This window comes from Hippocampus comes, unplaced genomic scaffold, assembly GCF_001891065.2.
Source record: "Hippocampus comes isolate QL1 unplaced genomic scaffold, H_comes_QL1_v1.1 scaffold295, whole genome shotgun sequence".
NCBI classification, from domain to species: domain Eukaryota; kingdom Metazoa; phylum Chordata; class Actinopteri; order Syngnathiformes; family Syngnathidae; genus Hippocampus; species Hippocampus comes.
This window is the reverse complement of record NW_017804848.1, coordinates 691943-702914: the sequence shown is the minus strand read 5'-3', so window position 1 is coordinate 702914 and position 10972 is coordinate 691943. Positions and strand designations below refer to the sequence as shown.

The window sequence follows — 10972 nt, the reverse complement described above, 5'->3', positions numbered from 1 at the left end:
CTCCCCCTCAGACTTGACTATTGGTCACAAACAAGCTCTAGCAGGCGAGTAGCTTTAGCATGTTAGCATCTCAGCCCGCCGGGCCGCTAGCGCCAACAAACAACATGAAGTCAAAATCGCAAATGTCACGCCGCCGAGCTCAAGCCCGAGTACTAGAAAACACTCGAAACAACCGACGAGGTTGAGAAGACGTGTTTTGAATGAGTTTCCACGCACACCGGAGGGTCGAATCGCCTGGTGTTAGCCGCTGGCTAACACCACGCTAGCTTATCCAGCACTAAGCTGACTTAACAATTTTCAACACTGCCACGTCAATTTGATCTTCCTCGTCATTCAAATTCACGCCCGTGTTTTTTTTCCCGAAACCGCAGCCGCCGCCTGGGACTACCGTGGCCACGACAAGTCCCGCTCGGCCATCGCGGTCACCCCGGCGAAGCCGCACGCCGAAAACACGCGCGGCCTGACGCTCGAGCCTCGGGCCTCGAGTTCCAAGAGAGCTACCAGGCCGCAACACACCCGCGGGATAGCAGACACGAGCCGGCCCGGTCCCGGACGAACACTCACCCTGGCTTTTCTCGGTGTGTGCGTGTGTGTGTGCGTGTGGTGGGGGGGTGGAATCGTCGCTCCGTGCCGCGGGGAAAGAAAGTATCACGGACAGTCGTGGGTCGCGTCTAATCCGTCCATTTCCAGCGAGATGGACCAAAGAGGTCAGATTGGGCCGAGCGGACAGACAGCGGGGCCGGAAAACAACACACACAAGTTGACGCACGCTAACACGGTCACGCGCAAAAAATGGAAAGGAGCCCACGGCCCGTGTGACGTTCAGGTACCGCCTCTTCACACGGACATTTCACAAACGCTGCCGACCCTTGATTTGATTTGCAATGTATCTTCATTTTTATTCAGTTGTTCTCAGTCAAGTATTCGTCGTCGCGCCTTTTAATAGCCGATAATGATATTTACGTGACGGTGTGCAAACATCTAACAATAAGCTCTTGGAGTAAACGTGGACTAGTTTGAATTAACGAGTATTAAAAAACACGTCCCACTTCAAGGATGTATGAATTTTTTAAATTCTTATAAACCTTTCTATTTTAGCTGGGTAATGTATCGCATCCACAAATGTCCATTTTTAAAGGCAACCACTTCACTTCGATTATTTTTTTATTAAAGTTTATAAGGTCTCTTATTTTGATGACAAAACGTTGTTGGCGCCTCAGGTCTGTGGACCAGACATTATTAGAAGTACCAAGAACTAAAGTGAGGCTCAGTGGGGATCGAGCCTTTTCCGTTGCTGGTCCCTCTCTCTGGAATGACCTCCCACTGAACATTCGGCAAGCCTCCTCGCTGCCCATCTTTAAAAGCCGCCTCAAAACTCACTTGTATTCTTTGGCATTTGACTCAGCGTGACTCAGATTTGTTCTTGGTTTTGCTGTTCAGTGCTTTCTACAGTCTTGTTACTGACTTGTTGCTTTACTGTTGTATATATTAGGTGTTCCATGTACAGCACTTTGTGTGCAGCGATGGCTGTTTGAAAGTGTTCTTTAAATACAGTTGAGTTGAGAAACAATGCACGTGATGACGTTTATTATTGCTTGTGGAGGAGAAATAAATGCCACATACTGTCTTTCAATTGGGTTGAATCAGTAGCAATACAATTTTATTTGGTTTAAGTCCTGCCGAATTTCTGTATAAAAACTCCAGAGCCAGCAGGGATCGTCCTGATCACAAGATTACATTCCCCAAAGTTCCAAAGCGACCCATTTAGGTTAGACCACTGACCGAGCAAAAATGACGTGAAGGCCACTGAGGGTAAAAAATAAGGATTTGTTTCCCATATAGAATGTCCTGGTGGTCCTTACTCATCAACGTTGTTTAGCTTCGAGCTCAGGGATTGTAATCGATAGCCGAGCAAATGCGACCGCGGACCCGAGGAAGCTTCTCGAACTTTCTACCGTCGTCTATTGGTTGCGTTGCAGTCAGGCGAACTGGCAGCAGTCTGTCAGCGAGAAGCGACGAGCGGACGGTGCCGGGCGAGGACCGCAGCTAGCTGCTAATAAGGCTACAGCCGGAACTCGAACGGCGGCTAGCTCTAGCGGCTAAACTTACATCCGGGAACTTGTACATTGGCTAACGTCGGCAGCTGAAGCGACAGAGGGACCCCGAGCGGCTAACGCTAGCATCTAGAGCTAAGCTAAGGCCGGGAACCGGGCGAGCGGCTAAGCCATGTTCGGCTGCTTGGTGGCCGGCCGGCTGGTGCAGACCGACGCGGCCCAGGTGGCCTCGGATAAATTTGTCTTCAACCTGCCGGACTACGAGAGCGTGAACCACGTGGTGGTGTTCATGCTGGGCACCGTGCCGTTCCCCGCCGGCATGGGCGGCGCGGTCTACTTCTCCTTCCCGGACCCCGCGAGCGGCGGCCCGGTGTGGCAGCTGCTCGGCTTCATCGCCAACGACAAGCCGAGCGCCATCTTCAAGATCTCGGGGCTGACGGCGGCCCAGGACCGGGGCGGGGCGCACCCATTCGGCTGCGTGGCGTCGGCCGCTCCCTCCGTTGCGCAGGTCGGCGTGTCGGTGGAGCCGCTGGAGCAGCTGGCGCAGCAGACGCCGGTGTCCGGGGCGGCGGCGTCCACCGCGGACACGCTGCGGCTGTTCACGCAAAAGATGCTGGACAGTTTGTACAACTTCGCGTCGTCGTTCGCCGTGACGCAGGCGCAGATGACGCTCAACCCCAACGAGACCTTCGTGCCGTCCAGCTGCATCCTCAAGTGGTACGAGAACTTTCAGAGGCGCATGAGTCAGAACCCCAACTTTTGGAAGAACTGAATGATCGGGCGCGCCGGTTTGCCCTCGCTTTTTCCACCCCCAAGGACAACTCGAAGACGTCGCAACGTGGCGAAATGCCGTCTTGTATTTTGGGGGACACCGGAGGTGTCCGACTTCTTGTGCCAAAAGACATTCTTGACATGTGTACATTCAGAGGTATCATCCTGAATGATGGGATTGTGCAAAAAAATTCGGGGCCCATAGTGCAAAGGCCCGTTTGAAATCGCTTCGTTTCTTTGTGTTTTTGTTTGACGCCTATTAAACCTATTTGGATGGCTTTCCCCTTATTTGTTGATTTATTGCAAGTTCATCCTGGCTGTTTCACCCCTCCGATTGTTTTTTTTTTCATGGTCTTTTTCTGAACATGGTCTTTTAAAAGGGAAATGATTCCGAACAAAATACTCCACCTACAAATCAGGATTGGACTTTATTTGACATCGACCAGGACATGATTACTCTTGTCATGATGAGCAAACGAGCAGTCCCGCTTTGCAGTTTTGATACGAAAAAAAAAAACCTACATTGAAAAATGTCCATCTGAATCCAATAAATATAAAAGTAGAAATACACAGTATTGCACATGTTGTATGTAAAGTGCAGCGTTGCTAGCATAGCAACCCGAGCACGCTAAAAGCATCCCGGTGACTTGAAAGTGCCAGTGCGTTGCGAGAAAAGGTCAGCCGCGCCCGCGCAGAGGTCACGTCCGCTCGCTGCGAGCGGAGCGGTCTCCCGTTTGGACGCCTGGCGAGCGGGCGATGCGGGTGTCGCGTGTTCACGGTGCGCGGGCGGGCAGCGCTCAGGACGGCAGGCGCCCGTGCACCTTGAAGCTGTAGAGGCACGTGTAGGTGGGGTCGCCCCAGTTGCTGTGCACGCTCAGCATCACGTGCGTGCTCACGAAGGCGCCTTTGTCCTGCCACACCAGCGCATTGCCAACTCTCAGAAACCTTTGCCATCATTTTGACACACTTTTTCAAACGTTCCTTTTGCAATTTTTTTTTTTTTTTTGTCAGACTTGCTCACACTTTTTCTTTCATATTTTTCTCATACAGCTTCTGTGAAAGCGCTTTCAAATATGTCTTGGATAGAAATCTAGTTGTCATCACATTTTTACTTGACTGTAATTTCTTCTTTTTTTTATTTTTATTTGTATTTTTTTAGATTTGAATGAGGAAAACATCCGGAAAAAAAGCTTTTTCCGCCCACAAGGAGGCCCTGACTGTGTTTTAATCTGTGGAAGGTGATGCAAGTTAATTAATGCTGACAAAAAAAATGTTTTCAAAGCTTGTCTGCTGTTGAGAAAAACAAAAAAATCCCAGAAGAGGAAAAAAAAAAAGATTTGGAAATTTGGGCTTTTTTTTTTTTTTTTTTCTTTGCCGGCGGCAGCGGCGGCGTACTCACGGCTATTCGGAAGTTCTGGAACACGGGCCCGTTCTGCGCATACTTGAAGCTTCCCAGTTTGACGGCGGGTGACTCCGCAGACTCCAAACCCTACGGGGACCAATCTCCGTCAGCCCGCGCTCGGCCACCGGCACGTTCGTCGTCGAGCCGGGCCCGGACGTGGACTGGTAACCAGTCATCAATTTATCGAGATGCACCCTGACGCTGCCTGGCGACCAGTCCACAATTTGTCTCAATGCGCCTCGATATTGCTGGCGACCATTCTATTGTTTGTTTGCATGATGAGACTGACCGGGGACCGGTCAATTGTTTGTCAATACGTGCCAAGTGAGCAGTCGGGCGTGCGCCCGCGTGTGCCGTGACGCCCTACCGGTCCGCGATCTGTCCGTAGATGCGCGCGTGCGGCCCAAAAGCGACCGGCAACCAGTTTGTCCGTACGCGGGCGGTCGTACTCACGTAGACGGAGAATTCCTTGGGCGCGTGTGGGATGTCGCCGGTGGGCGAGATGCTCTTGGCGATGTGTCCGAGGGTGACGCCGGTGACGTGCACGGCGTGCGAGAGCGACACCGTCAGGTTGCCCCGCTGGCCGGCGAAGGCCCAGCAGTTGCCCGGGTTCAGCTCCGACTTGCCCTGAGGAACAAACGCCGGCGCGTGAAGGCCGCGCGGAAGGAGGGGCCTCCGGCGCGGGCGCGGCCGCTTACCTCGATGACCACTTGCGGCCGGACGGCCTTCCGGAAGTCCCACTCCAGGCCCAGGATGGACATGTAGGACGTCTTCACCTTGTACGACGGCGACGTGGCGCTGCACAGCACCCTGGCGCCTGACGACAAAGCAAAACAGGCGCCGCTGCGGCTTCGTCGGGCATTCGCACAAGCGGGGTCAGCGGGCGCCCCCTTGGCCAGGCGGCGGGCCGGTTTATCCCGCGTTTGTCGCATCGGCTTGCTTCATGCTACTTCCACGTTTGTCACATGACTGTCCTATTTGTCTCACATTTGTCCCAGCGCTTCATTTGTGGGCCTCGACAGCGCCTCGGTGCGTTGGGCTCGAGATCAGACAACGGGACGCTCACGAGACCGTTCAATGGGCGGATACTCACCCGCCGACTGGAGGGCGTAGTTGGGAATGGTCGCCCACAGCGGCGCCTTGTCATCTTTGCGCATCAGCTCCTCGTAGCTGTTGAGGAGGGCTTTGAGCTCGTTGTACTTTCCGTAAACTTCCTCCAACAGCTCGTTGCCGCGTCCGGAGAGCTGCCGAGAGCACAGCGGGGTCGTTAGAGGGCTCGCCGCACGGGGGAGCTCGGCGATACGCGCGGAAGGAAGAAGGGGCCCGTACCAAGTTGGAGGGAGCCGGGCCGCCCGTCATCTGTCGAATGAAGGGCTCGCACACTGGAAACAGGAAATGAATGACCCGTGAGACCGGAAAGATTCATCGGGGCGGAACCCGAGAACCGTATCTCGAGAGCCGGGTCCGAACTGAGGACTGGAGCTTTCTGGCGGGGACCGCAAGCCAACCGTCCTTCAGAAGATTGGCTCTGGACTGCAAACGCTTCCTGGGCCCACAAGCTCCTCTTTGGACAAAAACCCTCTTTGAGGACGAGACGACAATCGACGCGAGGAAACTTCTGAGTGGAAACTTCTGGCGGGTCTGTCACCCTCACGATCTGGACTACAGCCTTCACCCGGACTACATTCCTCGCAATGGACTCAAAGTTCCTCTCCAGACTCCGAGCTTTGCTTGAGACGGCCAAGCTCCTCCCGGGCTCGAAAGTTTGCTTGGAGTGCGACCCTTTCCTGAAGACTACCGCCTGCATTTTTGACTCCAACCTCACTTCGGACGACAACCTTCTTTTGGAACTCGAACCTCGTAAGTCGGGTACAGGCCATCGTTGGACTGGCACATGATGTCGGGTCTAACACCTTCTCTTGAGTCTGGAGCCCTCTTCGGGGACGTCAATTTCTCTCCGGACAATGGACTTGGACCTATCGCTCAGTCTCTAGAAACTTCTCTCTGAATCGCAACCCTTTGGAGCGAGAACCCCCTCCCTGGACGAGAACCTTTTCTCTGTCCCATCTGTCAGGACTGCCAGCCTCTCTCGGGACGAGAACTCGCGAGGAAACCTTTGCTTCACATTGGACTCAACATTGCGTTTGGACGAGAACTTTTATCTGGTGAAAAGAACCTTCGCTCTGGACCACGGCCTTTGTATTGGACTAGAAGTTTTTCTTTGGACCTCAACTTCCTCCTTGGACAAGAACGCTCGACAAAAAACATTTCTCCTGGGAAGATCCGAGCTTCTTTCATGACTAGGGGCCTCCTTTGAGATGACACCAATCTCGGATTTCTAATTGACCTCCTCCTGCGACCGTGGCTTTCTCTCTCTGGACCGCAAATTTATCGTGGGACTAAAAACCTCGATTTGGACCGGAACCTTCCCTGTGGACTACCGCCGGCAAACGTAATAGCAGTTTTGCTGGGCGACAACCACTTTCTCACGGCCACAAGCGCCCGTGGACGCCAACAAGACTCGGTGTGAGAACCGACTCTCGGGATTCTCCCCCTTCTCTCCAGACCAGAACCTTCGCCCGGGACAAGAGTGCCACTCAGGACTACAAGTTTGTCTCGGGACGATCGCGAATACTCACAGATCCAGACGATAGGGATGCAAATGGGGATGAGGTAATTCCGTGCCAAGCGCAGCACTCCGTTTCTTCTGGGCGCCCGTCTGACGTCTCCAACGGGACTGCCGGACAGCGGGGCGTCGTCCTTGGCGTTGTCCGTGGCGACCCTGCGGGGGCGCTGCTGAGCGCGGCTCCGAGTCCACAGCTTCCTGCGACGACAGGGCGAGCGGCGGCGTAGACGTCATATGCGTCGACCCCGCCGTAGGCGGCTGGGCCCCGACGCTGTCGTACGCCAGCGTGTTGGCCAGATTGGATGTGGCAGCGTAGCGGAATGCGGTCCAAATGGTTTTCGTTTGAGGATTTCACATGTTAAACGGTCACAGGCCATTCTCTGATGTTTTTTTGGCAGCTTTGGGAGAAAATTGGGGTCAGAAATGCCCCCAGTGGCCCTTTTCAAGGTATTTTCCCCACTTGGTCAAAAATGACTGGCACATGTGAGGGGGGGAATATGGGGAAATGCTCTTATGCGGCCCCTTGGGGGCCGCAAACCGGTGCCAACCGTAGGCCGGTGGCCTCCACCCCGGGTAAATGCAGAGAGTTGCGTCAGGAAGGGCTTCCGGCATCAAACGATTACGAGCGTTCATCCCAACGATGCCGGACCAAATCCGTCACAACAGCTGCCCTCGGCGGCGTTAACCTCGAGGGCGCCACTGCGGTTTGGAGACCAGGGGGAGGGTATCATAATAACCACCCAGCAAATTCCCGTCTCATACATTGACACGATTTCTTCCCATCTGGTGCTCCACGTTGTCACACATCCAATATGGCGGCCACGTTGACGTAGGAACGAGCGTGTGACACGCGGTCGACGGGATGTCAAAGTGCGCCAATGTGAACACACCTGCTTACCTGTACGGCGTCTCCTTGTACGAGATGACGGGCTGACCGTCGCTCCTGTAGTAGCCCGATGACTCCAGGCGGGAACTTTTTCTTATCATGGCTGCCCGACACAAGGGGGGCGGGGTTACAGTGGTGAAGGAGGAGGCAGCGCCCACTGCCCGCTCTGCGCTGTCACCGGCCCCTTTCACACCCGACGCATCAGAGGCGCAACCGTGGATTTACGCGGGTAGACGGAGTTGCTGCTTAAGAGCGCCTCGTTGTCTGCCGCGAGTGTGAGATGGCAGAGCGAGGGAATGGTTGTCGTTTTTAAAACCCGGCTTAGCGGCGAGCGTGCGGACCGGGGCCTCTGGCTGGCGTGGCGGCCGCCGTGCGCCTCATCGCTCCTCTCGTTGGCGATGCCGCCAATGTTGTCGAAGGGAACAGCGGTACATCGTGGCCAATGTCACACACTACAAGTTCATTCGAAAGTTGACACGGGGCAGCGCAGTGGACCCGGTCGACCTGTCACTCACGATGTGATTGGACAAGTAGAGCGGGTCCACGGTCGTCACCACCTCGCGACTGCGGCGGCGCCTTGAGATACGAGCGGAATACCCCCTTCAGAGTTTTGCCAGACAGGAGCCGTCGTTTGCGCTTTGACTGGTGAGCAAGCGTTTCAGATCGGAGCGCTGTCACGAGCATTTTAGTTAGTTTGTTCGTTTTCAAAAATTTGTTGGACATGCCAGAAGTAGTCAAAACACGGGACAGGGGGCTGTGAAAAACCTCCAGAGAATTGACATCTATTGTAGTTGCATTCAAGGAAAAAAAAAACAACAATCTTGACTATATACAGGTACACCGTCAAGAAGTATTTTGCATGAAAAATGTTGGTGTGCTCACCCAAAAAAATCGGTTTCAATAAGTATTTTTTTTTGCAATCAGGAAGACAAAAATGTTCCATATTCTGGCAAATATTGTGTCCATCGGAAAAAAAATGGAAACCAATTAAGCGGGGATTAACAAACACATTTGAAGATGTCAAAAAAATAAAAACCAAAGATAATCTGCCATTGGGCCCTTGGGTGATGACATCATCGTTTTCATGACTTCTGCCACAGCCAACGCATTCTTGGCATGTAGAAAAAAAAAGAAAAGTTGAATTGGCACTCCAAGTTAAATGCAATTAGACACAACGTATTTCAAGGCATCGCTGCAAAATCAACTTGCGTCATCCGATTTTCTGTCTTCGCGCAACCTCCGCTGCATAAGAAGCATTTTTGGATATGCTGCTCGTCCATGCACGAGTAGACGCAATTCACCGCACTAGTAGAGTGGCGGTTTCTTAACATTGATACGAGAATATGAAATGAAAATGTATACGAGAAAAAAAAGCTCCAGACACTTTGATTTAATTTGCACTTTGTGAATATTTTGTCACAGGAAACCGATGGTGAAATCGCCTTGACAAGGTCCGTCCGATGATGCTCGTCTGAAGTTTGACACTGGACGGTGACTCGCACCAAGACCACGAGAACAAATCAGGCCGGCTACTAACGCATGGACGACCGAGCGACTGCACTGCTCGGAGGTGCCGAGTCAACGCTCGAACGATTTGCCACTCAAGTCAATCGCCGGACCGGGCGACAGCGTCGGAGATCGCAGAGGCGTGACGTCGCCGCAGCCCCGCCCCCGCCCGCAGCCTCAACAGAGCTTGCTCGAGTTGCCTCTTTCGGGGCCCGAGTTTCTACTTTCTACTCACATTTGGACCTGGTCGGTTTCTAGTGTCTTCTTCTCGGTGTAATGTGAGTCGATTGGTGTGCAGTTGGATTCCCGTGACGCGAGTCACGTGACTCGCGAGGCGCTTTGCCAACTTACTGCCTGGGCGTCTAACCGGCGGGAGCCGCCATTTTGTGCCGGTCGCTCGGGAGAAGCTCGTCGTCGCGCGCAAAAAAGGCCGCCGCCACCTCACCTGCCGCGAGTCCGTGACGTCACGGCGCATCATCTGTGACGCGTGACGTCGTCGCTTTGGCTCAAGGCGCGCACGTGCCGGCGAGGGGTCGGAAGGGGGCGGAAACTCTCTTCGAGACAAAACAGCAGCAAAAATCCACCGCAGTCCAAGGCCCAAAACAACTGTAGGCTGCTGCAAAGGAGGGCCAACTTTTTATTGGTCATTCTCAAAATACACTTCGTGGCTATGACAGGATTTTGCCAAAAAGAAACTAGTCAAAGTCACAACTAGGCGTGGAACCGGTTCGGACTTTGATCTCGAAAAAAGAGAACTCGGATTCACTCGCAAGGACCCCATTTTCAGTTCAGCGACGTGGATAATAAATGCTCCTTTTGTTTCGTTGACTACGAGACAATTACACGTTCATTTTCAGCTCGCAATGTGTCGTCGGAAACGCAAGTTGCTTCGATAAATAAGAAGAAATAAACGTATTCCCGAAGTGTGACACTTGTAGTCAAACTTGAGGAAAGAGCTGCTGCTTCCCTCTAGTGGTGGCAAATGGTAAATGCTCCCTGCTGCGAGCGGAGCCCCGCCCATTCGCGATTCGCCGTTGGCGAGGCTTTTTCAGAAAGCAACCCGAGTGATGACATCATCGCATCAACTTGACAAAAATCACTTTTATTGTCTCCAGTCCAACACTTGGTTTGTCAAACATGCTGAAGGAAGGAAAAGAGTCGCCAAAAGCGAGCCGTCCTCGCGCCGATGTCATCCTCATCCCTAGAATGAAGTTGACGTTTCCTCGCCTCTAACAGGACTGGGAGGGGGGGAAAAATATTTCTAGCATTTGTAGTTGTGCTTGTTTGACAAATAAGTTCCACATCGTGGACTTGATCTCTTGGGAAAGGCGTTAAACCTTTCACCCGCGCCTGCTTTGGGCGCATCCGACCCACAGGAAAGTCGCATTTGGGGAATCGTCCTTTTCCTGCCGGTCCCGCTCCTCCGGTTGCCGCAACGATGGCAAACTCCCGCTCGGTCTCAAGGCACTTGAGTGTCATGGCGGACGCAGCCCGACCCCCACAATCGTGCGTGTGTGTGTGTGTGTGTGTTCTTATGTTCGCTTTTGTGTGTGTGTTCTCCTATGTTTATGGGTGTGTTATTTTGTGTGTGTGGTTTGGCGGCCTTTTCGTTTGACAGGTTGATCTCGGACGAGGGGTCGGCGGGGTCGCTGTTGCCAAACAACTGGGAAAGAATGCTAAGCTAACAGCCGCCAAAGAACGGCGGCCGGCTCAAGGTGGAATGGGGG

General features: G+C 53.3%; 3 protein-coding genes across 5 annotated transcripts in view; 1 reads left to right on the top strand and 2 right to left on the bottom strand.

Annotated features, from left to right (window-relative positions):
- The window catches only part of hectd1 (HECT domain containing 1), a 38046-nt gene extending 37221 nt beyond the window's left edge, over nucleotides 1–825 (bottom strand). Inside the window, 1 exon segment of the mRNA XM_019877383.1 lies at nucleotides 565–825. The gene's annotated coding sequence lies outside the window, so the exon portion shown is untranslated.
- A 1088-nt stretch (nucleotides 826–1913) lies between these two features.
- Nucleotides 1914–3113, top strand: hikeshi (heat shock protein nuclear import factor hikeshi). Its single transcript, XM_019879007.1, has one exon. It carries the CDS (start codon nucleotides 2227–2229, stop codon nucleotides 2824–2826), a length of 600 nt encoding a protein of 199 aa, XP_019734566.1. The 5' UTR covers nucleotides 1914–2226; the 3' UTR covers nucleotides 2827–3113.
- A 121-nt stretch (nucleotides 3114–3234) lies between these two features.
- Nucleotides 3235–9677, bottom strand: LOC109521244 (SUN domain-containing protein 3-like). 3 transcript variants are annotated; one of them, XM_019878974.1, is made up of 9 exons: nucleotides 9481–9677; nucleotides 7752–7842; nucleotides 6867–7051; nucleotides 5557–5609; nucleotides 5321–5471; nucleotides 4926–5044; nucleotides 4681–4854; nucleotides 4225–4314; nucleotides 3235–3736 (listed from the first exon to the last, which is right to left on the bottom strand). In XM_019878974.1, exons 2-9 carry the CDS (start codon nucleotides 7838–7840, stop codon nucleotides 3623–3625), a joined length of 975 nt encoding a protein of 324 aa, XP_019734533.1. In that variant the 5' UTR covers nucleotides 7841–7842; nucleotides 9481–9677; the 3' UTR covers nucleotides 3235–3622. The 3 variants fall into 3 exon arrangements, with proteins under 3 accessions (XP_019734533.1, XP_019734541.1, XP_019734551.1); XM_019878982.1 differs by having other exon boundaries at nucleotides 9597–9677; XM_019878992.1 differs by lacking the exon at nucleotides 7752–7842.
- Nucleotides 9678–10972: the final 1295 nt, after the last annotated feature.

What these genes read in the sequence shown, in the direction of transcription:
- hikeshi (XM_019879007.1), top strand. Translation starts at nt 2,227, where the DNA reads ATGTTCGGCTGCTTGGTGGCCGGCCGGCTGGTGCAGACCGACGCGGCC.
- LOC109521244 (XM_019878974.1), bottom strand. Translation starts at nt 7,840, where the DNA reads ATGATAAGAAAAAGTTCCCGCCTGGAGTCATCGGGCTACTACAGGAGC. An exon ending in CATCCCTATCGTCTGGATCT is followed by an intron (nt 5,610 to 6,866) that starts GTGAGTATTCGC and finishes TCCTGTTTCCAG; the next exon opens with TGTGCGAGCCCTTCATTCGA. An exon ending in GCCCGGCTCCCTCCAACTTG is followed by an intron (nt 5,472 to 5,556) that starts GTACGGGCCCCT and finishes TGCTCTCGGCAG; the next exon opens with CTCTCCGGACGCGGCAACGA.